The 24,559-nt window shown below is 36.4% G+C and overlaps 1 protein-coding gene across 1 annotated transcript; it reads right to left on the bottom strand.

The window, feature by feature from the left end:
* Window positions 1–9,730: 9,730 nt before the first annotated feature.
* Window positions 9,731–19,804, bottom strand: LOC146131831 (beta-1,4-galactosyltransferase 4-like). The gene is made up of 6 exons (XM_083397091.1): window positions 19,726–19,804; window positions 18,999–19,161; window positions 14,375–14,598; window positions 12,762–12,901; window positions 11,144–11,232; window positions 9,731–10,370 (listed from the first exon to the last, which is right to left on the bottom strand). Exons 1-6 carry the CDS (start codon window positions 19,802–19,804, stop codon window positions 9,731–9,733), a joined length of 1,335 nt encoding a protein of 444 aa, XP_083253217.1.
* Between the last annotated feature and the right edge of the window lie 4,755 nt (window positions 19,805–24,559).

The raw sequence follows: 24,559 nt of genomic DNA, 5'->3' as shown, positions 1-24,559 counted from the left end.
TTTCTAAAAGCAGAGAAGCGTCAGGAATTGGTTCAGAGCTTTATCACGTAAAACTGCACTTTTTATTGTAAAATCACTTTGCACAGTTCTGAACCAATAGTTAGCATCGGCAATCACGTGTGTTTAATGTAAATTGTACAAACTTGGATGTAAATCGAAGAGAATCTACTCGAACCATAACCACATCGAACTCTTCTTTGAAAAAAATAACCTTTGGTTAGCAAATAATGCTTCCTTCAAATACAGGAAGTTTTATTTCTAGCTAAAAGTTACTTTTTGACGAGCTATTCTAATAACCACGATGCGATGAGACGATTGAATCCATCCCCGACGAAAGAACTGCGTGTTTTTGTGTTTGGCGTGTTTTTGCACTCAGTTAAGACCGCTACATGACAAAAATAAACCAACCAAAATATCACAAACCAAATAAAATGAACATGTGAGACAGCGTGCACGATTTTTGTTTTCATTGCCGATATGGGAAGGTCAGGGCGAGGCAGTTAAATTGGGTGAAGGGCACATAAAAAAATGAACGAAACTTACCAACACTAACGCATTTTTTTCAGGTTTTTAACGTTCGATTTTTTTCAGGTTCTTAACGTTCGATTTTTTTCAGGTTCTTAACGTTCGATTTTTTTCAGGTTCATAACGTTCGATTTTTTTCAGGTTCTTAACGTTCGATTTTTTTCAGGTTCTTAACGTTCGATTTTTTTCAGGTTCATAACGTTCGATTTTTTTCAGGTTCTTAACGTTCGATTTTTTTCAGGTTCATAACGTTCGATTTTTTTCAGGTTCTTAACGTTCGATTTTTTTCAGGTTCTTACCCGTTTTATGTTTCAGGGTAAATTCTTGTTTTCAGGTAATACAGGTAAGCATAATAATTTCTTTCAAAATTACCCCCAATAACTTGCGCAAATAGGGCTTAGGTTGTAGGGATTAAGGCTAGGGTTAAGCTCTCATTCATCAACACTTAACTTCCCTTTATTCCCCTCTAACCGCTTTATTTTTTTTTTTCATGAAACATCGATCTCGCATCGAGCTTCCATCATCCCATGTTGGTAACGACATGGACCCAGGAGCCAGCATGACGTCACTGACATGTTGATTTGGGAAGCATGACGTCATCCCACGGACATGCGCTAAGTTCGTCTTGGGCCCGGAAGAAGTAATTTACAACCGAACAATCCACAAAGAACTGTATTTCGCCATTAATCGTTTTAACTATTACGTCACTTTTACGCATGAATTTTCCGCTTCTGTTTTGTGATTATTTCTTGTCAATTGTGTAAGTTTTTTACATTGTGGTTATTGCGCTTAATATGGAATTAACCTGCGGAAAAAACAAATCTGGTTTGTTCGAAGTGAAGTCAGTTTTAAAAATAAAGAAGACCATTAAAGCATGCAAATTAATTTCCGTTTCAAGAAAGGCAGAAAGTTTTATAAATCAAAGTAAACTTAGCAGACCTGCTGTAAAAATAATGGCTTCAGATTGCATAAAGTTACACAGTTTTTGTATTGCTAAAACATAAAATGTTTAATAATACCCAGGGCGATTATTTTACCCCATTGAAATTTTGAACTATTAAAAATCTATTTATTTGAAGTACTTGATTTCATTATCGTCATGAGCCACACGTTTTACATGTTTTACCGACTACCGGTTGAACACAAATTTCTGCAAAACTGTTAAAAAGCTTAGTTGATGTAATTTGTCATTTCAACAAGTCAAACAACTATAGAAATGCCAAAGAAAAACAAGACGTTTGGTATTTTAAAAAAATGTTGTGTAAACATTTGAAAATCAAGTAAAAATAATGCAGAAAATAAACAAAGACCAAGGTATTAAAATAGGAAATGGAATGTTTTCAAATCATGAGCGAAAAAATACAGGAAATACTGTTCAATCCACTTGTACGTATCAGAGATACACACTTATATAAAGCGAAAACAAAGTTGGAGCTAAATTCTGCAAGCTCGCGTAAACCGTATATATCTCTAACGAAGATATAATACAGTTAAAGTTTAGTTGAATATAATTTAAAACTAAATTAATGATTGAAGCCTAATGCTGTGCATTAATAATTCTAGAAATTTGAGTCAATGCCGGAAGTTAGTTTAATCGTGTGACGTCATCATCCTGAGATCCGCGCCAAGTTTGTTTCCAAGCAGACAAATCCACAAGATGTAGTTCTATTTCGTCATCAATCGTTCAACTATTACGTCACTTTTCGCTCTAAAATTGATCGCTTCTGTTTAGTCACGTTTTTTTGCTGCACTTTTTTTTTTCACGTGTTAATATGTGCTGTAAATTGTGTAAGTTGTTTACATTGTGGTTATTGCGCTTAATATGGAATTACCTGCAGAAAAAAAGTCGTCTGGTTTGTTAAAAAAGTCACTTACCTGGTGTTAGTTAAACCAAAGGGTTAATTTCTTTGGTGGAAATCCAGTAACTGTTAGACAATTGATGAGTTTCAAGTGCTTATTTTTTATTTTAAATGTTCACAAAATAATGAAGAGAAGGTTCGTGAATGCAATTTAAAACAACGTTAATAAGGCGCCTTTGTTGGGCAGTTGACTGAATTGCATTTCGATTTGAGTTTTGACAAGGTTTTCTTAAAATATTGTAATCCAAGTGGGTCGTTTTTTGCGATGCAAAAATAAAAATTACAAAATTATAAAAACCGCAGTAAAATACAGAGTCAGACTTTAGTTCTCTTTCCTGTTGCAGTAAAATTAATCATAGCAAAGTTATCGACCTTTAAGGCGTGATTAAAATGCTGAAATCTGCAGTGAAAAGTTTCAGATTAAATAGAGATACTCCCTTCTTTGAAATTGCTACATTAAGAAACATAGAACAGTTACTAACTAATAACCAAGAATTTAAACAAGAGGCATAGCTGTCAAGTTTGAAACGAGGCGAACTGAAGCAGGAAAACTCAGGAATTTTACAGACAACAATACGGAAAATTTTACATCATCAAATATGATATTATGTATAACTGAAGAACATATTTGGCAAACGAAAGCTGAAACGCGCAATCTAAAACCCTATTTATCACATCGTAAAATCACTTAATGAACTCTAAGATTTGGCTTATGGCAATTAATTAATTTGGGTGTTTAACGTGTTGATAAACACGTAACCATAGCCAACCCATTTTTGTTTTATTGGCGTGTTTTAATCAACTGTTCAAAATAAGGTACTTATTTACAGCGTTAGAATCTTTTTTATTGATGCAAATAACCGTTTTTACTAAATGATTAAACATTACTACTGTTACTTTTTCATATGTTGAACAATTCTGAATAATCTAAGGTCAAACGGCAGTTTCATGCTAGGTGTTGGGCACCTCTAGCGAATAAAATAAAAATACAGTCGTTAGGTGGCGCTATGGAACTAACACCAAGCTCATTTTAGTTGGTAGGATGTTAATTTTTATTTGCTTCTGAGAAATACTTTAATAACATACAGTTTAAAATTTTTCCCATTTAAATAGATAAATAAACTAAAAATTAGAGAGATAAGGCAAATGTAAACGATACATGACGAAAATTAATCTTTTACCAAAGTCTCAAGGTGTAAACGGGATATAGGGTAACCAACGTATTTTATCCTACCTACTATTGTAGTGGCTTTGGTATTTCTGCCTCAATCTACCTTAAAATTTTGAAAAAATATACAATTTTGTATATTTTACAAATATCCATACAGACAGGCATGTTAGACTGAATTTACACTATTTACACTATTAGCCTAATCAACTAGCAGTTAAAATGATATTTACCTTATTTCCCAGCTATATATTTAGGGTGATGTAAAGTTATTATCGTTTTTCCGGAAGTGTGTCGCGTTTTTGATTTTTTTTCGTTTTTGATTTTTTGTGTGTGCCGCAAGCTAAAAAAGTTGAGAACCACTGCTCTACAGTCTCCAGGCCAGCAATCGCTTTTGTCACGTTTGTAATTCGACAAATTGCGCCAAAGGGCGAAAACAAGCCTTAGGACTGCGTTAAATTCAAAACAATTTAAAGAGAGAGGGCGTGCTAATGAAAAATTGCAAACGCTTTAAAGAACTGTTGTCAGATTAAGGCTGATGTAACATGTAAAGCTTTACTCAGAGGTTTTTAAGGTTTGCGAAGATTTTCTTAGCTTTTGGGGAAGAAATTTTCAAGTGAATATTAATTAAATGTTAACGAAGCTTGATTTTGCTTGAAAAATTCGGAGCTCCTAGTTGTTTAAAAGGGAAATACGATTCAGGGTTCAGTTAATCATATTTTTATGATCCAGTCATGTAAAACAGAGTGCACGTTTTTATAATGTTATATGTTTCCATTGTTTGATATTTTATATTGCCTCTTTTACTTTAAGTGCTTATAGACTTAGTTTGCAGCAGTTTAATGGAGGTATACATTATTTTCAGTATTTCAAGTGGTATTGTCAAGTGTGGGCAATTTTTTGACGCCATTGTTTTTTAGGGTCAAATTTAGCGCTTTTTGTTAAAATGAAAGTTTAAAAAATGTGTTGCTTACTGTCATCCACTAAACGATTAATCTGGAAAAGCAACATGGATTAAATCTTCTTACAACAAATTGCATTCGAAGATGGTGAGTTTAAAATTCCGATAATAACGGATAGTACTTACTATGTTAATTTTTGAATAGCGGTGCTAGTTTGTCACTAGTTTGAGCTTAAATCAGGTAGAACCATTGTAAGCAGGCTATGAAGTCGCCTAAAAATAACCCGAGCCCGACAATTGATAAAATATTGAACCCGAGAACGACTCCCGATTCGGCCAAATGTGCGATTTCGCCGAGTACTGAGTCCGGCTCTTAGTCTACAGCCTGTATTTCACCCATTCACCTAACTGATATAACTGATATAAGGTAGATATTTCGAAATACACCCATAGGGTTGTCATATTATTGACCCACCCACAATACATGGTTGGAAAATATTCTACTTTTACAATTCATAGTTTGCGGCACGTCGGAGTTGGTACTCGGGTAGTTCCAAACAGTCTCAGTGGCGGAGCCAGCCGAAAATTTTGGGGGGGGGTCCAAAAAGTTTGAACGTTTTTTTTTTAGCTTTTGTCATTGTATTAACTGCCGTAACGAACTCAAGTAACAATGCTAGCAAACCGTTTCGAGCAGCAACTGTCCGAGTGTTAACGCAATACTAAAAAAACATTAAAAGAGCAAAAACTGTCTGAAAACACTAAAACTACGGTACATTAATGTTATGCAAACGCAATATTAACTCCACCTTTTGTGACGTAACAGTGCGTGACAATTGAAGGTGTGGCATGCCTGTGATCGACTGTTGTGGTACTGCTCATAAATGCTAAAAAAACAAATTATTAAAGTAAAATATTTACATTTTTTGGGGGGGCCTGAGGGGCCCAGGCCCCCCAAAAAATTTTGCTTGCCTATGCATAGTCTTACTCCAGTTTCGAGTTCGGAGTCCGACTCCAGAAAAATAAACCGAATCCGTCGAGTCCCGAGTCCAACTTCAGGGTTGATTGTAAGCTAACCAACCACTGTTTGTATTCGGAAAAATAGGTTGTACAGATCTTTTTGCTTAATATCATTATTATTTTAGGTAATTTAAAAATGTTTGTTCAATATTTTAAGCATAAAGCTGTTATTTATTATTAATCCTAGTTAAGCGTGAAGCTTCATATTTATTCCGATAAACAGAAACGACGTATTGGAAAAAGTTCGGTAGTACGTTTTGGTATAAAAATATGGGATAAATATCAAATTATGTTATAACCAAGTCCAAACAAAAAAAAATTAAAAAAATTTGTTTTTCTTGATGTTCAGGGTATTATGCGGAGACGAGCTATTTTAAAAAAAATATTTTGTGGTAATTCATTGTCAGAAATTGACAAAAAACATGGATGGAATGCAAACTTAATTACAGCCCTAGTATCGGACGATTACGAAAAAAATAATACAGTGTTATCAAACTTTCCCATCACGAAACGTGGGTCGGTCATAATATTTTGCCATCATTCGACTCAGCATAATTATAAACGTTAAGCAAGCAGAATGCAGGTTTTCTTTAAAACGAATTATTGTATAAGACAGTTTGACGCATATATAGTATATATTTATTTCTGGTACGAAAGTACTCCTCACACAAAGTCACAATGTAAGAAAAAAGGTATTCCAGCGCAACAAAACACAAGAGACAACGTTGCGAAACTCAAATTTGAAAATATTATGTACAATCGGAAATTTAAGGGATTACTCCTAGGTCAGGGGTCGGCAACCTTTTTCTAGTCGCGGGCCAAAACGAAACTCGGAAAGATCTCTGCGGGCCGCACAACATGATAACTAAGAATTGTGTTATTTTCATGTTAGAACAACTGTGAATCAGGCGGACCTCGGTTCGTTTTTGCACTTAAAACGTGTTTAATTACGTTAAGGAGGCAGTAACGTGTTGGCGCAAAGCGCGAAAAAAAGCGTTTGTTTAGTTTAAAATTCGAGTTCACACGTCGTCATCGATACTACTAATAAAACGTGTAATAAAACTACTTTGAGGGAACGCGTAAACATGTAAAGTTATTCTAGCTCAGTGTTTTTTAACGTTTCAAGGCAAAACCCCTGGCGAGCGAAGCGTGCGCGATTTTTTTGGGTATTTTTGAGGTTAAATTTCTTGCAAGTTTTTATTACAATGCCGAAAATAAAAAAAAATGTTAAAAAATATATGTCCAATATTTTGAATACATTTTTCGTTTTTCCGTGACGCACTTGGCAGCCTTCCTCGGCGCAACGGTAAAGAATGACTGATCTAGTTGAAGAGACAGCTTTAAAACGTAAACAAACCGTAGGTAGAATGATGATTCGCGCAAAAAAAATTGTTTGCACTCTAATTTGTCAAAAGAGGCGGCGGACCGGATGAATTACATCGGCGGGCCGGATCCGGCTCGCGGGCCGTAGGTTGCCGACCCCTGTCCTAGGTGTTCACTATTTTTGCAGTTTGTTATAGACAACTATAAGGTTTGTAACAAATATTTAAATAGCAGATATTTAATTGATGTTAGTATAAGTAAAATGTATTACGTTTATGAGGGATTAGGAAACAATAAAGCTAAATAGTGTACCGTACTGCACCACGAATTTCAATTAGAGAAAACAAACAATATAATTCAGTCTCAACCAACGCCACAAAAAAGTCATAAAAAACAGTTTCCACGACCGAAATTGAACAGTTTGTATTGCACGGGATGTTATTTTACAACTGCGAGAAACATTGTCTATTTTTTGCTTAAAAAAAGCTACAAAACGACCTTTTTGCAATGTTCAAAACAAATGCGTGTACAATAGATTGTCTTTGCGATAATGTTGGACACAACAAACCTTTGACACACATACAGCAAAAGAGTAGACCTATATAACACTTGGAACAAAATAAGTACAAGAATTTGGAACGTAATTGATAACCTAGCTGGTAATATCGTTACTGGTCGAATATATCATTTATTTAGACGTTAAAATATATGTGATGCCATACAATTAGACGTTTATTACCGAACGGTTAAATTACGGGAAAATAGTTAACGTACCCCTATAATACACTTCTACGCGGTAAAGCAACTATAGCTTAACAAACTGGGGCTTAGAAGTCACAGCCAGACTTTGGACTTGATTACATTACTCAAATCTCAAATCCGTAAGTTTTATTGTAATTTATCATTGTTTGAATGTACACTTTGGAGCATAATGGTTGGTTGTTGTAGTAGCGTAAGAATATCAAAGCCCATACAGAATGATACCCACTTCTGTATATAGGCTTTGATATTCTTATTATGAATGTACACTGTTTTCAAGAAAACTGGTGATGGTAAGACATTTTAAGCTTACAAGCGTCATCTGATAAGGCCGCGCAATGTTAATGTTATACACTAATATTTAAGTAGGCCTTCATGGACCCCCCAAAACTAGTTCGCGGACCCCCTAGGGGTCCATGGACCCCAGTTGAATAACCCCTGAGTTACATGGTTAGGTGGTAATACAGAGCTATAAAGTCGGCGCTGGACTCGGGAATAAGTCGCTTTATTTAGCCGGAATCCAACTATGAACTTGGTTTTATTTTCTAGGCCAAAGTCCAACTTTATTTTAACCCTTTATTAATGCAATGGTTCTCAACCTGTGGTACGCGTACCACTAGTGGTACGCGAAGTCATTTTGGGTGGTACGTTATACGCAGTATGTTTTTAAGTAAAATTACAGTTTTACCAAAAGGTTAAGCATTTTTTTTGTATTGTAATAAATACATTCATCGTAATTATTGTATAGTTAAATATTTTATGCTTGATTAATGATAGGAACTATTATCTTTCCGGAAAATCTATGCAAATTTGTTTTATGACATCATAGCAAAACAACAAAGAATCACAAAACTTGACCAGTATCTTGCAAGTTAAAAAAGGGAAACTTTTTTAAGAGTAGTGGGCCGCATTTGTTTTGAAATTTCCGGGCTAATTAGCTAAACCACCCCTTTTAATAATCCTATATACATTTGAGTAAAGTTGAGTTTTTCGACAATTTGTTGGTACGCAACAAGATCATAGAAGCTCGAGGTGGTACGCAGTGAAAAAAAAAAGGTTGAGATCCACTGCTTTAATGCCCATCAAACCAGGTGTACTCATATTTAGAATAAGATGTTATAATAAAGAATAAATGGTCACTATATACAAAGAGCTAACTAAAACTTGATTTGGCAAAGAAAAATAAGTTAGGGTATAGTGAAAAATACTAGAGGCAAACTTTATAAAAAAAAAAACACTTTTACTGCGTAGTTAATAATAATAAAATTGCACCGAATTTTAAAATTTTTCTCTAATAAATAAACTCCTAATGTGGCATTATTTAATTTAAAAATCTGTAAAATTTAGAGTAAAGTAAAGGGTAATTCAAAGTAAGTGAACGTTATGTAAGTAGCATTTGTAAGTTGACATAGCACCATTGTTAACGCAAAGCTATAGCAACGCTATATCAGCATTACACAGAAAAAAAAGAAAAGCAAAAATAAACAACTTTTAAATAAATGAAGAAACAAAATGTATTATTTAAACCAACGCCTCAAGCATTTGGCCACGAGAGATCTTTCAAATGCGTTATACTGAGCTGTTTCAATATTTTGGCGGCTAAGTTCAAACTATAATAAGTTCTGTTATGCGATTTGGTTTGTGTTATGTGATTTGGAGTGGATTGATTTTTTCGACAACTTTAATCTACCAGAAGCTTTGTTAGTGTTAAAGATCTGTTTGTTGGTTTAGAATTAAGTGAATTGCATGACTGTTTTTTTTATGATGCAAGTTAAGAAAAAGGTAAGAAGCGCTCTAAAAGGGGTAAACAGTTTGCATATTCTACATAAATGGTTGGCTTATAAAGCTCGACGTAAAACATTATTATATTTATACTGACGACATATCAGGAATTGTGTTTCAAATATTTAAGGCAGCGCGTTGATAAACCAAGTTTAATATGTCTGGTAAAATATTTCTATACTAGTTTCGAATTAAGTTTTGATCCGTTATCCTAGAAGCTTAAATCGATCTTGGGGCATATTGGCCCAATGTTGAGGTTGAAATGGATACGTAGAATGATTATCAAAGCCCACATAGAAGTAAGTAGCATATATTACATAGCCATACGTCTAAGACCGATTTATTTAAATTAACAGTCGTAGTACGGAGTGATGACCAATGTTTATAAGATAATATCTAAAATATCACCGATTCTGGTGGTGGTTTCTCGTTTTCTGTTTTTGCTGGTTCTTTTTCTGGTTCTGGTTCTGGTTCTTCTGATTCTGGTGGTGGTTTCTCGTTTTCTGGTTCTTTTTGTGGTTCTGGTTCTTCCGACTCTGGTGGTTGTTTTTCGTTTTCTGGTTCTTTTGGTGGTTCTGGTTCTTCCGACTCAGGTTTCTCGTTTTCTGTTTTTTTTGTTTCCGTTGGTTGCTTCTTTTTATCTAGTTCTTTTGGTGGTTCTTGTTTTTCCCATTCTGGTTGTGGTTTCTCGTTTTGTGGTTCCTTTGGTAGATCTGGTGCCGCTGGTCTTTGTACTACTGGTATTTGTTTAACTGGTACTTGTGGTGCCGCTGGTCTTTGTACTACTGGTATTTGTTTAACTGGTATTTGTGGTACCGCTGGTCTTTGTGCTACTATCTGTTGAACTTTCTTCACCACTTCCTGGGACGATACGTAAATCCTAGTGTGTGACAAGTGTTTGACCACTTTTATCGTGCTAAGATCGAGCGAATTTTGGCCATCTGTTGGTTGTCTGCTTCTCCAAGTGTCAAGTAGCGACCAACGTTTCGGGTTCAAATCGTTCAGCTTTTCTCTTGTGTGGCTGATCATCCTGAATCTGTTTGTAAAATAACAATATTAAAAACAATATTTAGGTTTGGTGAAAGTCGTTGACCTGTACATTTTGAGCGAGAAATTAGTTTATATTTGTATAGAAATTTTAATTGTAAAATCTTTGCATGATATAGAAAAGAGATTAAATAGAAAATTTATACAAGTTAGCAGAATGATTAAATGTACCTTTACAAATTGAATTAAACTATATTTTACTCTAGTATTATTATTCTAGCTGTTCATAGATACAACAAAGCGGTGACGTCAAGTTATGACGTAACTTTATGACGACATTAATTCGTGTAGTTGCCTGTTCGATGACGTGAAATATGACGTAACTTTATGGCGACTTATATTCGTGTGTCTACCTGTTTGATGGTTATGACGTAACTTACCTTTACCAATTACTTCACTTAAAAGCTCTTTTGTAATTTCCTAGGTGGGTTTAAAATTCTAAAATAAATGAAATTCGGTTTCAAGCTTTTTTGAATTATTATGGTTCTAAGGCGATGGCAAGTTTTTATTCCAGGTGCGCCGAATAAACAAGAACAACATACTAGAACCGGCGTTAAAAAAGCACGAGAGAAAAAGGCAAACATAACGCTTCGATAAATCCGGGTCGGTGTAGTGTCGCTACAGTTCCTATATTTATTTTGACGTCAAATTATGTAGTAACTCTATGACCAAAATAAAAAAAAATTGTGCCTCCCCTTACCAAAACAATATTCCTGGATGCGCGCTTGTGACAAACTAATAAAATGTGAAGAGTCTATTTACCTGTATTGCTCTCCAAGTAGGCGATGGACTCGAAAGCGTCCGATCTGCATAATCCGTCGCAACATGTCATCGTCCTCTCCTCCCCACCCCTACAACGCAAATACAACAAGTAGGAATATGTCCGATAATATCGGATCGGAGCCGATATTTGATGCCGAGTGGAAGTAAACTTCTTAACTTTAAACCAAATGTGAAAAAATGCCATTTGGGCGGTTTAATTTCATCTATTTTGTACATTATCGGAATCAAATGTCAAGTACCGGATATTTGAATAATAAAGCCCATGAAAAAGTAGATAGACAGAATTGAATTAAGATTCATTCAAAGCTTTCTCAAAAATATACCTACTTCTGTATGGGCTTTGATATTTCTTTTTCGTCTAAATACAACCTTAAGCCATTATTTTAAGATTTATTTAAAACGTTTACAAAATGCTTTCCACTGCTGTATGGTCTTTAATATTTCGTTTAACTAAAGCCACCAGCCATTACGCAACAAGGTTGCAAAAGCAGATTTGAAAAGGTGAACCGTTTGTTTGAAGTAGACAGGCAAACATTGCGAGGTGGTAAATTATATAAAAGCGTGTTTAACAATTGACATTTCCCTTTGGAAATTATTGTATTTGAATTAGCCGAAGTAATCAATAGGAAAAAAAAATTGAACTTGAATTTTTAGTAGAGCAATTAAAGTAAGATGAAAAATATGAAGGTTAAACTTTGATCTTTGCATGGGCTGCCATATTCATTATTTACATAGAGTTTGATATTCATTCTACATCTTGCAACATGATTAATGAATCGCGATGTATTTGTTGCAATATTTCTAAATTGCCTATAGTCACGTAAAGGTTTATGGACGGAGAGTGCGTTATGGTCAACTTCGGTGCAAAAGCGTCAAGTTTCCTCTTGAAATACGCCCTTTGTTCAATTTGAACCCTTTTGCGAGTTTACTAAGCGCCACTTTCCAAAGAGCGTTGTGGGGAAATGACACCCGGCCTGAAGTCGTGAGACAACGAAAACCTGTTGCTTTTAAAGTTGCAACGTGCTTTAGGGGAATAAAGTGTTTGCTTTTTTTACTTCCAAGCACCTTTTCTGGCTTTTAAATTCGATAGGCACGACTTTCAGATAAATGAGCTTCAAAAATTAGTTAAAAAAAAACAACACTCCAAGATAAGATACGACATAAGTGGAAATTTGTACCTTTAAAAAGTAGAATGTTGGAAAACAAACAAACTAAACTTATATTTTACTTGACAGTTTGCTTCCAAAAACGACAAAACGCATTTTGTTGGTAAGCTATTCGTTGTACTTGGCATTTTGTACATTTCTTTCTATACCAGGAGTTTAGACTATAGGGTCGTTGAACCCTTGGGGGTACGTGGAATCGTTTTTGTTTTATCATGCAACTGACGTCATTTAGTATCGAATCGGATCGCTAAACCTTTTGTCAAAAATATCGGCTATCGGTATCAGAACAAAATGCAAAGTATTGAACACCCTTCTGGTTACAACCAATAATTAATAACACGACACCAACAGGTAATTGGTCAACTATTCCCTTTTTTGTAAATCGCTGCTTAAATTACATCGCTTAACGCAGAGTCACGAGGTCAACTTACAATGTACGAGTTCGAGAATCCGTTGATTTTCTCAACTTGCCTTCTCGTCATCGCCAGGATTCCTCCCACCGACATTCCGCAGCAGAACTTGTATTTGTTACGCTTCAGCTGAGCCGACATGTGCACCACGGCACCATCGCCTGGACAAGTAAGGTACTTCCTTAATTTTTTTTTTTTTTCTATATTTTTATATACAGAGGCGGGTAACTGCAGGGTTGTAAACAAGTCATTTTGAAAATGCTTCGGTTTCATTTGTTATTCACAAACTCTTACAGGGGGGAGAACTTTAAATACCGCGCAAACTCACAAACTTAAGTCCAAGTCAAATCATCAACTTAAGTCACGAAGGTCAGTGTTGTAAACAAGTCATTTTTAACTTGTTTACAACACTGACCTTCGATTTGAAAAGAACTAACATTTTGAAAGAACTAAGTCCAAGTCAAGCCGTTTTGAATAAATAACAAGTCAAGTCATAATTAGAGCAAGTCAAGTTCTTGTCATGAAAATTAAATCTTAAACTATTACAATTGGTAAACTCGCCCGATTATGAGCAATAAGCAATAACTCAACTAAGAATTTACAAAAACGTGAAATATAGTACGCTAATATTTTTACCTGCGCAAATTCAGATAGATAACCCCATTAAAAAAAAAGCCTAATGACAGCACTTTATTTCTACTTTTGTTCAAAAGTCAAGTCATTTTGCCCAAAAGACTTAAGTTAAGTCATGTCATTTGAAAACAGTGACTTATGTCAAGTCATACACTGGATAGCTGTAAAGACTGGCAACCGCGGTTTGGATATAACGTTTGGTGTCTAACTTGGTTGAGTTAGTTGTAAACGAACGAACAAAAATATATATCTAAGAAAATGCATAGAAACTTGAAATAGCCGTCTAGATCTAAAGTTGAACAGAAAACTACGGAACAGATTAATGTGGCAAATGTAATCTAATTTATCTTGGGAAGAAAATTTTAACAAAATTATCGCTACTGATATGAAGTCATTGGATGTGTATTTAGTGACTTTAGATATGGAGCCGTTGGATATGTGTTTTGTGGCTCATAAGTCATTGGATTTGTGTTTGATAGTTCAGGAGCTGAAGTTGTATTTCCCATTGTATTTGTGTTTGGTGACTTTATAGCTGTAGCTATTGGATTATGTTTGGTGGCTCATAAGTCATTGGATATGTGTTTGGTGGCTCAGTAGCTGAAGTTGTATTTCCCATTGTATATGTGTTTAGTGACTTTATAGCTGGAGCCATTGGATATGTGTTTGATGACTCAGGAGCTGGATTTATTCGATGTGGATTTAGTGACTTTAGAGCTGGAGAAAATGGATTTTTGTTTGATGGATCATGAGTCATTGGATGTGTGTTTAGTGACTTTAGATATGAAGCCGTTGGATTTTTGTTTGATGTCTCAGGAGCTGAAGTTATATTTTCCATTGTATTTGTCTTTGGTGAATTAGAGCAGAAGCCATTTGTTATGCGTTTGGTGGCTTCGGACCGGCGAAGCGATTGGTTAAGTGTTTAATGGCTTCCGACGTCGGAGCAAATTCTGTTTTATCGTGGCCAACCTTACCGTGGCCAACCTTACCGTGGCCAACCTTACCGTGGCACTCGTAAGTTGTCCTGTCGTCTTCTGTAATGATATCGACGTCGTGGAAAAAGAAGCAGTCGATGTTGAGCGATCCGAACTTGTCAGTGAGGTATTTGAATCCCACGTTCAACAGCAGGGCTCGGTTGAACTGTAGCGTGTCGTCCTGCTCCACCACGACGATGATGTACCGCTGCTGTTGTCGCTGCAGAATGCCGTGCATGTAGTACAGGAAATACCTTTAAACAAATGAATTTCATTCACGTGGGTATTGTTGGTTTGTGAGTGGGTTACATCTGTCTTGGGACACATTATGGGTGTCAAGGCTGCAGAGTCGGACTCAGGACTCGGGACTCGACGGAGTCGGTTTGTTTTGCCGGACTTGAACTCGGAACTCGGGACTCGAGTAAGACCGCGTAAGGTGGATCAATTAGTGGATTGCAGAAAATCCAGTTTAATTTAGTTGCGTAATTGGGTAAAATACAGACTGTAGAGTCAGAGCTGGACTCGGGACTCGACCAAATCTAACATTTGGCCGGAGTCGGCTCGGGTTGTTTTTACCGACTCCGCAGCCCTGATGGGCGTTAGATGTAAACTCTTACATGCTCGGAATAACTTATGGGATCCTAACAGTGAAAACATAAACTTGACGATTCGGTTAGGTCAGGTTTAGGAGCATAATGGCTTGAGATTGTAGTTTAAAGTAGAATGAATATCAAAGCCCGCACAGAAGTATTAGGTAGCATTTTGTTAAAGCTTCAAAAATAATTGTTTTAAAACACTGAAATAGTAATAAATCGACATGTGCTTTCAATAAGCGGTTTTAAATGGACTTTAGGTTGATGTGTTAACCCTCTCTTTTGAAATCAATTTAAAACAACCCGAATAGGCCTACAAGGGAATCCAGTAACTTAATTCGGCTGTCTTTTAAAAGAGACTCTTGCGAACATCATAAGCCTTTAGGTATTTACCTTTGTGTTAAACATTTACCCTTTAGGCGACCAAATGGCGCAGTGTTTAGATAACATTTTGCTCACTAGCTGAACAGCACAAGTGTTTGCCGCTGCTCTGTGTATATAGGTTGCCTGGCAACTTCTAACTGCACTGTGCATGCGCACGTATTCCCATCGTTCCTATGGGTACTTAAGGCGTTGTTTTAAGCGGCCTTTAGGTTGGGAAAAATTGCTTGGCTTTAACATTGATCTGTTATGGAAACAACCTGGTTTATTTTATCTTCGCATACAATTCTTTGCATAGCATTAAGTTCTTTACGTTATTTTGGGCGTCAAATAGATGTCATATTTATAATACAGAACCTAATTGGAAAACTGGCAGTGTTGTAATGACTTAAGTCACTGTTTTAAAATGATTTGACTTGACTTAAGTCTTTTGACCAAAATGACTTGACTTGGACTTGAGTCATACTGTCAAACATCTTGGGATTGAATTAAGTGTTTTTTATTAAAATGTATCCCAAGTTTTGCCCACTAAATAATTTATTGCTGCATATTTCCTTTGTGTAAATTTTTATTTGAATTGTTGCTCATTATCGGACGAGTTTACCGATTTTAATGGTTTAACAGTTTACTTTTATGACAATAACATGACTTGCAATTAACTTGACTGGGACTTGACTCGGGCAACCGATGACTTGGACTGGGACTTGAGTTGGTATTTTTTCAAATGACTTGACTTGGACTTAAGTCATTTCAAAATGACTTGTTTACAACACTGATAACTGGGTTTATCATTTTGACGCTCTTGATTAAACTTGTGCTTTATATTTTTCACAATAATAGAGGGCACATTTGTAAGGTTCACTTATTGTACGGTTCACTCATTGTAAGGCACATGTAATTTCACCAGCGTTAGGAAACTGTATTGGTTGTTTAATTGTACTCATTTCTGTTTTGTTTTATCGCGGCGAAGATCGGGATTTGACAACTTCTGCCTGGTTTTTCTGAAATTCGTGTTGGAGATTTTCACAATTACATACTCAAGTTAAAATTGATGAGCTTTTTTGTTTTATAAACTTGGTATTCCAATTTCTGATTGAGCGAAAACTGAAAATTGAAATAAGATAAATAAAACAACGTTTTCCTCAAGTTCTAAATCAGTTTGGAAAACCCACATTATATACTCGTTGTAATTTAAATGGCAAAGGTAGGCCTTATCCAGGGCGTATAGCCAGGGGTCGTTTTTTGACAAACTTTTTATGACAGGCGTCAACAGTTTTGTGAAAAAGTCATTTTGAAAATAATACTTATGTCCAAGTCATTTTTTTTGCAGAAAATAACAAGTCCCGTTGCAGTTTAAGTTATCCGTTGCCCAAGTTCCAGTTAAGCCACGGACAAAAACTAAATCAGTAAACTGTTAAAATTGGACAACTGGGCCCTGATTCGACTAAAAATAACAAAAAACTCAACTTTGAAATAAATAGCCCTATTTTATTAAAAAATATTTACTGAATACACTTGATTTTAACCCAAGTTGTTCAAGTAATTTTTCCAAAATAGTAAGTTAAGTCAAGTCATGTGATTTGTCCAAACGAATTAAGTCAAGTCAAGTCATTTGTCCGAAAAACTTCATTCAAGTTAAGTCGTTTTAATTCCAAGTCATTGACTCATCAAACGTTTGGCGTTAAGGTTAACGTGAAACACCCACACTGTCAATGTTGGGTCGTTATTAAGTGTTTGCGTTGTCTCGGTACACACTTCACTGTCTGTTGAACCCGGACCTTGCTAGAAATGCCCTACAAGCATCAATGGTACGGGTGTGGCCCACAAGTTTTTACTAGCGTTCACCTCGAGAAAATAACTTGCCAAGATTGTATTTCAATTGTTTAAAAATTACAAAACCTACTATAGGTGAGATCTTTTCCACGTTGACAAAACCAAGTGAAAGTTTTCATTTAACATTTTGTTATAAAATTGAGCTGTTTATCTTAGTTTTGCATGAAAACGACTAAATTGAACATATTGTTATTTTTTATTATTGCTAATAATAATCGTACGAGTTTACTAATTCTAATAGTTGATAGTTTTATTATTATATCACTGATTTGATTTGGAATTGACTTGCTCTAATAATGACTTGACTTGGACAACTGATGGCTTAGACTTCATTTTAAGACTTTAAGGTATTTCCAAATGACTTGTTTACAACCCTGACAAATGTTGCATATAGGAGGAATAGTAGGATACGCGCAGTGTTCAAATATCGTCACATGGTAAATGTGCGACAAAACTAATTGCTGGTGGGGTGGTCGTTGCATTTTTTATCTAGTTCAGGGGCCGGGAACCTTTTTGGATACGAGAGTCAAAAACATCTAGTTATAAGTTGGCAAAAAGTAGTAAATTGAGCGGGGCCGTTTAGTTTGTTCTCAATTTAAAGGACAAAACATAATATGCACCAAACAGAATCAGTTTGCGAAACTTTGATTACGGAGTGAAAAAATAGGGCTATTTGGATATTGAGAGATTCCTTTAAACGGGATGACCATCTGGAAAAGAAAATAGAATTGGCCGAAGCGCCGACAATTTCCCACTATGTGTAACAAAAAAGGAAATATAAAGTTAGGAAAGCGGTCATGTCCGCCTACAGTTTTATTCAGATCATGCTAGAAAATGATAGCTTAGATTTAACTGCAAGCAAGATTCTTTTATCAAAATAGCCACAAGGCGTCACAAAAAGATCTATAGGTTACCGACCCCTGGTCTAATTTAGTAAAAAATATGACAAAATTGTGATTTACGGCCTTAGCTTTCTTCTTAAAAAATATCATGAAAGCGAGATTCCCAAAACAAGCATAACTTACTAAGCAAAACAACGTTTAACGTTTTGCATTTATGTTGTTAAACACTTTTGGGGTAATCTCACTTTTCATGCTATTTTTTAAGAAAAAGACTTCAATTTTTTCACTAAAAAGTTTTGAGGGTAGGGCATGCTTATCATTCACCGCGACCTAGCGGTTTGAATATTTGTAATAATAGCGGGGTTAGGATTTTGCACTCGCCTTTTTTCTAATTCGAGTGCAAATCGCTCCGGCATTTGACATAAACTCGACCGACTGGCGAGTAACTAAAGCTCTAATCAGTTGTTGTTATTAAACCTACGCGACAAAATTTGCGCTAATTAATGTTAAGTGCCGCTGACTGAATACCAAGTATTGCATAAATGACTAACCAGACAGGCTTCGCGTTAACAATTAAAAATTGAACAAGCCTGTAAGATATAGTAAAAAGGCGTGCGCATTCAATAGTCTGGGAAACAATCAGAGCTAACTGTACACGAACTTTAAACAAGTAAACCCTAGGAAACAAAACCTCACCTTAAATGTATTGAATTTTGTTAAGCCGCAAATTCGCAGACAGCGTGCCGACATTTTTCGGCGGGTGTACGTTTTAATTCAATACCAACCCTGAATAAGCTACCTATTTTCCTAAATAACGAAACACACCGCTTGTAAAAGGTCGAAACACTGATATAATACCTTTTTACTTTTAACCAGACAGGTTAATCACAGTTTTGACCAACACACACCTCTTTAAAAAGGTCGAAAACCACTGATATAATACCACTAAAACTCAAACACACAATTTAATCACAGTTTGACAAACCCACCGCCTCAAGATCTCACCTTAATTGCTCCTGTCGTTGTCTGTAAGGTACAATGATGGCCACAGTCTTTTTGGTCCGACAGTCGCTTGGCCCTGGATAATAACCTCCCAGCGTAAGTCTCGTATTTTCCACTGCTAGCTCTTCCAAAGTCGGTGGCCAGTTTTCGGTCTCCGTTTCCCACTCTGTAAACGCAATACGTCATTTTAATGTATGACGTCATTGGGGTATGTTGCTAGTTGGTATCAGAGTTGGATCAATTACATGAATTCCGTCCAATACAATTATTTCCTTAAATGTTTTAATTCCATTATAATAACTCCTTATAATACCAACAATGGCACAAGACTTTAGTGAAGTCTATTGGACGAAGGATTCGATTTGGACTTAAGTCACGTCAAGTCATTTTACCACCTAGACTTAAGTCAAGTCAAGTCATTTTACCACCTGGACTTAAGTTAAGTCATTGTACCAAATGGACTTAAGTCAAGTCAAGTCATTTTACCACCTGGACTTAATTTAAGTCATTGTACCAAATGGACTTAAGTCAAGTCAAGTCATTTTACCACCTGGACTTACCCCTGGACTTAAGTCAAGTCATTTTACCAGTCAAGTCAAGTCATTAAGTAAAGTCAAGTCATTTTACCACCTGGACTTAAGTCAAGTCAAGTCATTTGAAAATAGTGGCTTAAGTGGACTTAAATCAAGTCATTACAACACTGTAAAGCTGTACAGTGGAGCTAGTTTACCTTCATCAAGGCTGAGATTTTGCAGTCCTTTCAAGAGCGGCGAAACCTTGGGGCAGCTTAGGTTAGGGTTGGCGCTCATATTTAAAGCCTTCTGAAAGTTGAGGGTGGGGCGCAACTGGTAATCCAAACCACTGAGGAAAACCATGCACAAAAAAATTCCGAGCAATCCAAATCTAACGCACGTTACCGTCTTCATTCTTTTTTACAAACGATTTTAACTGCTCAGCCCAGAAGTGCTTACTTACATTACGTATTGCGGTCTACTGGATTCCTTGTTCTGGAAAGAAGAAACCAAATTAATTTAGTTCGAATTTATGTAGTTACCATTAGGGATGTTCGAAGTAGAATCCCAGGGGATTCTAGAACTTTTTAGGTTTCGAGCCTCGAATAATGAATCTAGAATATCGAATCCTAGTATATTTTTGTTAAATTATTTAATATTTTTTTGATTTGTTTTTGGAAAGTGTAGAAATCAAGCTTTGCAATACTCAGCACTTCTTTCTATTATTGCTTGCGTCTACAAGGACAATAGCGAACGTACAATTTTCGCACGGTACAAATCAAAACAGTAGAGAAATCGGTGCAGGTTTTCTGTAAGGCGAAAGAAGAAATGTTTAGCGTAAAATACTTCATAGACAAAAAAAAAAGGTTACGAAATAAAACATACCAAAGTTTGAAGTCTGGCGTATATAGTGTCTTCAGTAATGATGCTGGTGATGACTGCACCAAGCACCGCAAAACAAAAGCTTTAGATAGCAACTAAATTGGCCCTAAAGGCTAGAAGCTAATTGCATTCTTTGCGTGAGAGGCGCGCACTACCACGCCTAATTAAATGAGTGTGCGTATGCGATGCGTCGCGCCATTATGCGCGCGCAAAAACGAGAAATAGAGCAATAGCGAAAGGCAAAAAACTAACAGAAAGTATTAATCTCAATCTACCCTACAGGGCCCACGGTCATAAAAATAATTTTTTTTTTTTTTTGGTTCTTGAACTTTTTTTTTTAATTTTTGTTTGCTTTGCATGGACCCCGGTAGGCAAGAAATGCTCCAAAATGACGTCACAATACAAATAGACTTTATAACTCTGTTTATTTCGGTCCGAAAAGTGTGAAAGTTAAATGGAGTCTAACTAATTTTTATTTAAATTGTTTTCTTTGAAAAATAAATTACTTCTTAAGTATACACTAGTTCTTTAGTTAGGCCTTCATGGACCCCATAAAAGTAGTTCACGGACCCCCAAGGGGTCCATGGACCCCAGTTTAAGAACCCCTGGTCTAACACTTCCAATTACCCGATATAAGCGGGAAGTTGGATATGAATCCAGTTTAGATTCGAATCTAAGGATCCAATTTTCTACTTTGAACATCCCTATAGTTACCATAAATTTAAATACAACCTTGGCCCATAAAACTTAGGGCTGGGCTGATCGCAGTGTTTTAGATAAAAACATTTTTTTTGAATTACTTTTTTACATTAGGTAGCTCGCGAGAATTTGTTTTTCAGCAATCTTAAAGAGCGATGATCTAATATTGGCCTATTTTATTTGAATGGCTTTTTCAAGTTGGATTTTTTTGTTAAAGGCCTGTTAACATTACAGCTGCACTGAGCTGAGCTTGGCGTAAAATTGTTAGCACTACAGCTGCACTGAAAAACATAATGTTGGGAGGGAAAGATAGATTTAGGAAATCCTACACCTTCCATATTTGCAAATAACATTTACTTACAACACTAGCCATGTGAGAGATAAGCAATCACAGCCTATAAAACTAGTTCTTCTGGTCTATATTTGTTTGTTCAACGTTTCGGCTAACTATTCAGTAAGCTTTCATCATGGAATGACACACACGGCCAACATGACACAAAGTAAATCGACACAAAAAAGGAGGTAAAATTCGCAAAACAACGTTCAAAAATCAAAAGCGATAAGAGTGACAACGCACAACTCCGCTGTTATCTTTCAGCACCTGTCTGTAGGGCTTTCGAAGCATAACAGCCTGTTTATATAAAAAACTACAGGTTGTCGCAGCGGCTCCTAAAGATTTCTGTTGACTGGCATTTTGAAAACCTAGTAATAAATTCAAAATTAACAAATTTCAAGTTAAAATTGGTTGAAAAACATCAAATCGGAGGAAACATTTTACTTTATAAGCGAACAAGGATAACCGCGACAAACAAAACAACTTTTAAATTCTTTAATAACGCCACTTGCTTCTCGAAAAAAATAAGGTATGGCATGCTTATAACCAGTGTGGTAAGCTAGGCATGACTATACATACAGTAATTTCGCACACCAACAAAAATAGTATTCGCTGGTTAAATTTAAATCTTCCGAACAATAAAACATTTCTTCACACCAATCACGGTAATAAACATTTTGTTCTTTTGAATAAAGGATTTTGTCTAAATTGCAATAGTGAAAAACAAACCATTCCGGTTGTTTCTAGATTTCACCACAAATTTAATGACCACGGGTGGCAACAGAAACATACAAAAATCAAGTCGATTCTACAGCTTATGTAGACACGGCAAGTGGTTACTGTAATTTGCAAACAAATATCATGACAAGTGCGAAGAAAACTTGGGCTAAAACGACAAACTCTAACTAATTGGTGGTCAACAATGTGTATAATCTATGACAGAGGTTCTCAACCTTTTATGTCTCGTGGCCCCCTTAGAAAGGCTTTTAATCCTTGTGGCCCCCCTTGATTATAAAAAAAATTAGCTAGAATGTGTGGCGGCATCATTCTTTCTTCGAGAATGCTTTTTATCACGGTGATTTAGAAGTTTTGAAGGTCGTAATGACGCATTTAACATCACCACCTAGCAGTGCTAATTTGCGAATTTTCGACATTTAATAGCACAAAACCTTGTTTAAAAACGTATTTTTAATAGTAAACATCTGAAAGTAGGAATTAAGAAATTTCTCATGAACAGCACGTAGTATTTAAGAAAAAATGCGTTACAATAGGTCAAAGTAGGTTTAACACTTCAAGTTTAAGTTTAACTGAAAAAATTGAAAATAGTCACAACATGCTCGTGGCCCCCCAATGACAGCTCCGTGACCCCCCAGGGGGCCGAGGTCACGGTTGAGAAACCCTGATCTATGGTCACGGTTGAGAAACCCTAATCTATGATCAATTCCCTCCGGAATCGTACTGGCCAACTAATTACCCTTTTTACTGATGAATTACCTGTTACATATATAAGCTATTGCTACCAGGCATAATATCAGGTTGTAGAGCTCTTCTGGCAAATGTAATTTTTATTCCGACTTTTCGACGTCCTATACAGGTCGTCTTCATCAGGGTAAATAACACTGAATGCGACTAGTACAGTGCACGATAAACAAAGGAAAAAAGGAAAAAAGGAAAAAAGAATGGAACGCAAGCACGTTACAACGCAACAAAAACAAAACGCGATAACGAATGATTGGACCACTAATCTTTAAGCAGGTGCCTGTAGCACGCTGAAAGCATCACGTCCGTTTTGATGTTCATTGTGTTGCCCCGTTGGTGAATAATCCCTGACTCAAGAAATAGTCTTTTCCTGTAGTCAGATTTCCGGGCCAAAACAGACGCCGCATTAAAATCAATACGGTGGCCCTGTGACACCGCGTGATTGGAGAGGGCCGACTTCTTCGCGTCACTGTTGGCAACATCCCGTTGATGTTCTTTTCGTCGGGTGTTAAGTGACCTTCCAGTCTCTCCGATATATATTAACGGACACTCGGCGCAGGGAATAGAATATACAACACCTCGTTGTTCAAAGGTGTTGATTGGATCTTTCGGGTGACACAGTAGCTTGCGGAGAGTATTGGCAGGTTGGACGCCCACCGCTACACCAAAGTCACGCAACATACGCCGCAGAATATCCGTCAGTTTTGGTATGTACGGAAGTGTCACAAAACCCTCTGTTTTTGGATGAGTCGCCTGTTTGGGACAAGTTGCCCGTCGATCACGGAGAATCCAATTGGGGTAGCCATTATATTTCAAGGCTTTGCGAATGTTCGCCAGTTCCGCCTCGCAGTCGTCGTTAAGTGTGCACAAGCGTCGTGCGCCGAGTGTCCGTTAATATATATCGGAGAGACTGGAAGGTCACTTAACACCCGACGAAAAGAATATCAACGGGATGTTGCCAACAGTGACGCGAAGAAGTCGGCGCTCTCCAATCACGCGGTGTCACAGGGCCACCGTATTGATTTTAATGCGGCGTCTGTTTTGGCCCGGAAATCTGACTACAGGAAAAGACTATTTCTTGAGTCAGGGATTATTCACCAAAGGGGCAACACAATGAACATCAAAACGGACGTGATGCTTTCAGCGTGCTACAGGCACCTGCTTAAAGATTAGAGGCCCAAACATTCGTTATCGCGCGGTGTTTTCGTTGCGTTGTAACGTGCTTGCGTTCCATTCTTTTTTTCTATGTTTATCGTGCACTGTACTAGTCGCATTCAGTGTTATTTACCCTGATGAAGACGACCTGTATAAAACGTCGGAATAAAAATTACATTTGCCAGAAGGCTCTACCTGTTACATGTCTATTAAAAAATAGATAGCATTTTGTAAAGTTGAAAAAAAAGAGGATAATTCAGAACGTTTCAAAGTGCTACCTACTCCTTTATGGAACTGAAACATCCATATATCACCTTGAACCACCCCTGCACTTAATATTAAATTTCTATGCTGAACATGTTTTCCACGGAGTGCAACTTTTAGGGCGTTATAAAGTCTTTTGTTAGAAAATTTTAGGACATTTTTGAAAGATGTTAATCTTTAGCCAGACGAACACACTTCGTTTGTCTATTTTGGAGCTGTGGCTATGCACAACACATTGA

The sequence above is a fragment of the Ascidiella aspersa genome, chromosome 9, assembly GCF_963924565.1.
Source record: "Ascidiella aspersa chromosome 9, kaAscAspe10.2, whole genome shotgun sequence".
Lineage (NCBI taxonomy): Eukaryota > Metazoa > Chordata > Ascidiacea > Phlebobranchia > Ascidiidae > Ascidiella > Ascidiella aspersa.
Note: the sequence above shows the minus strand (reverse complement) of the source record. Positions and strands in the feature narration are given on the sequence as shown.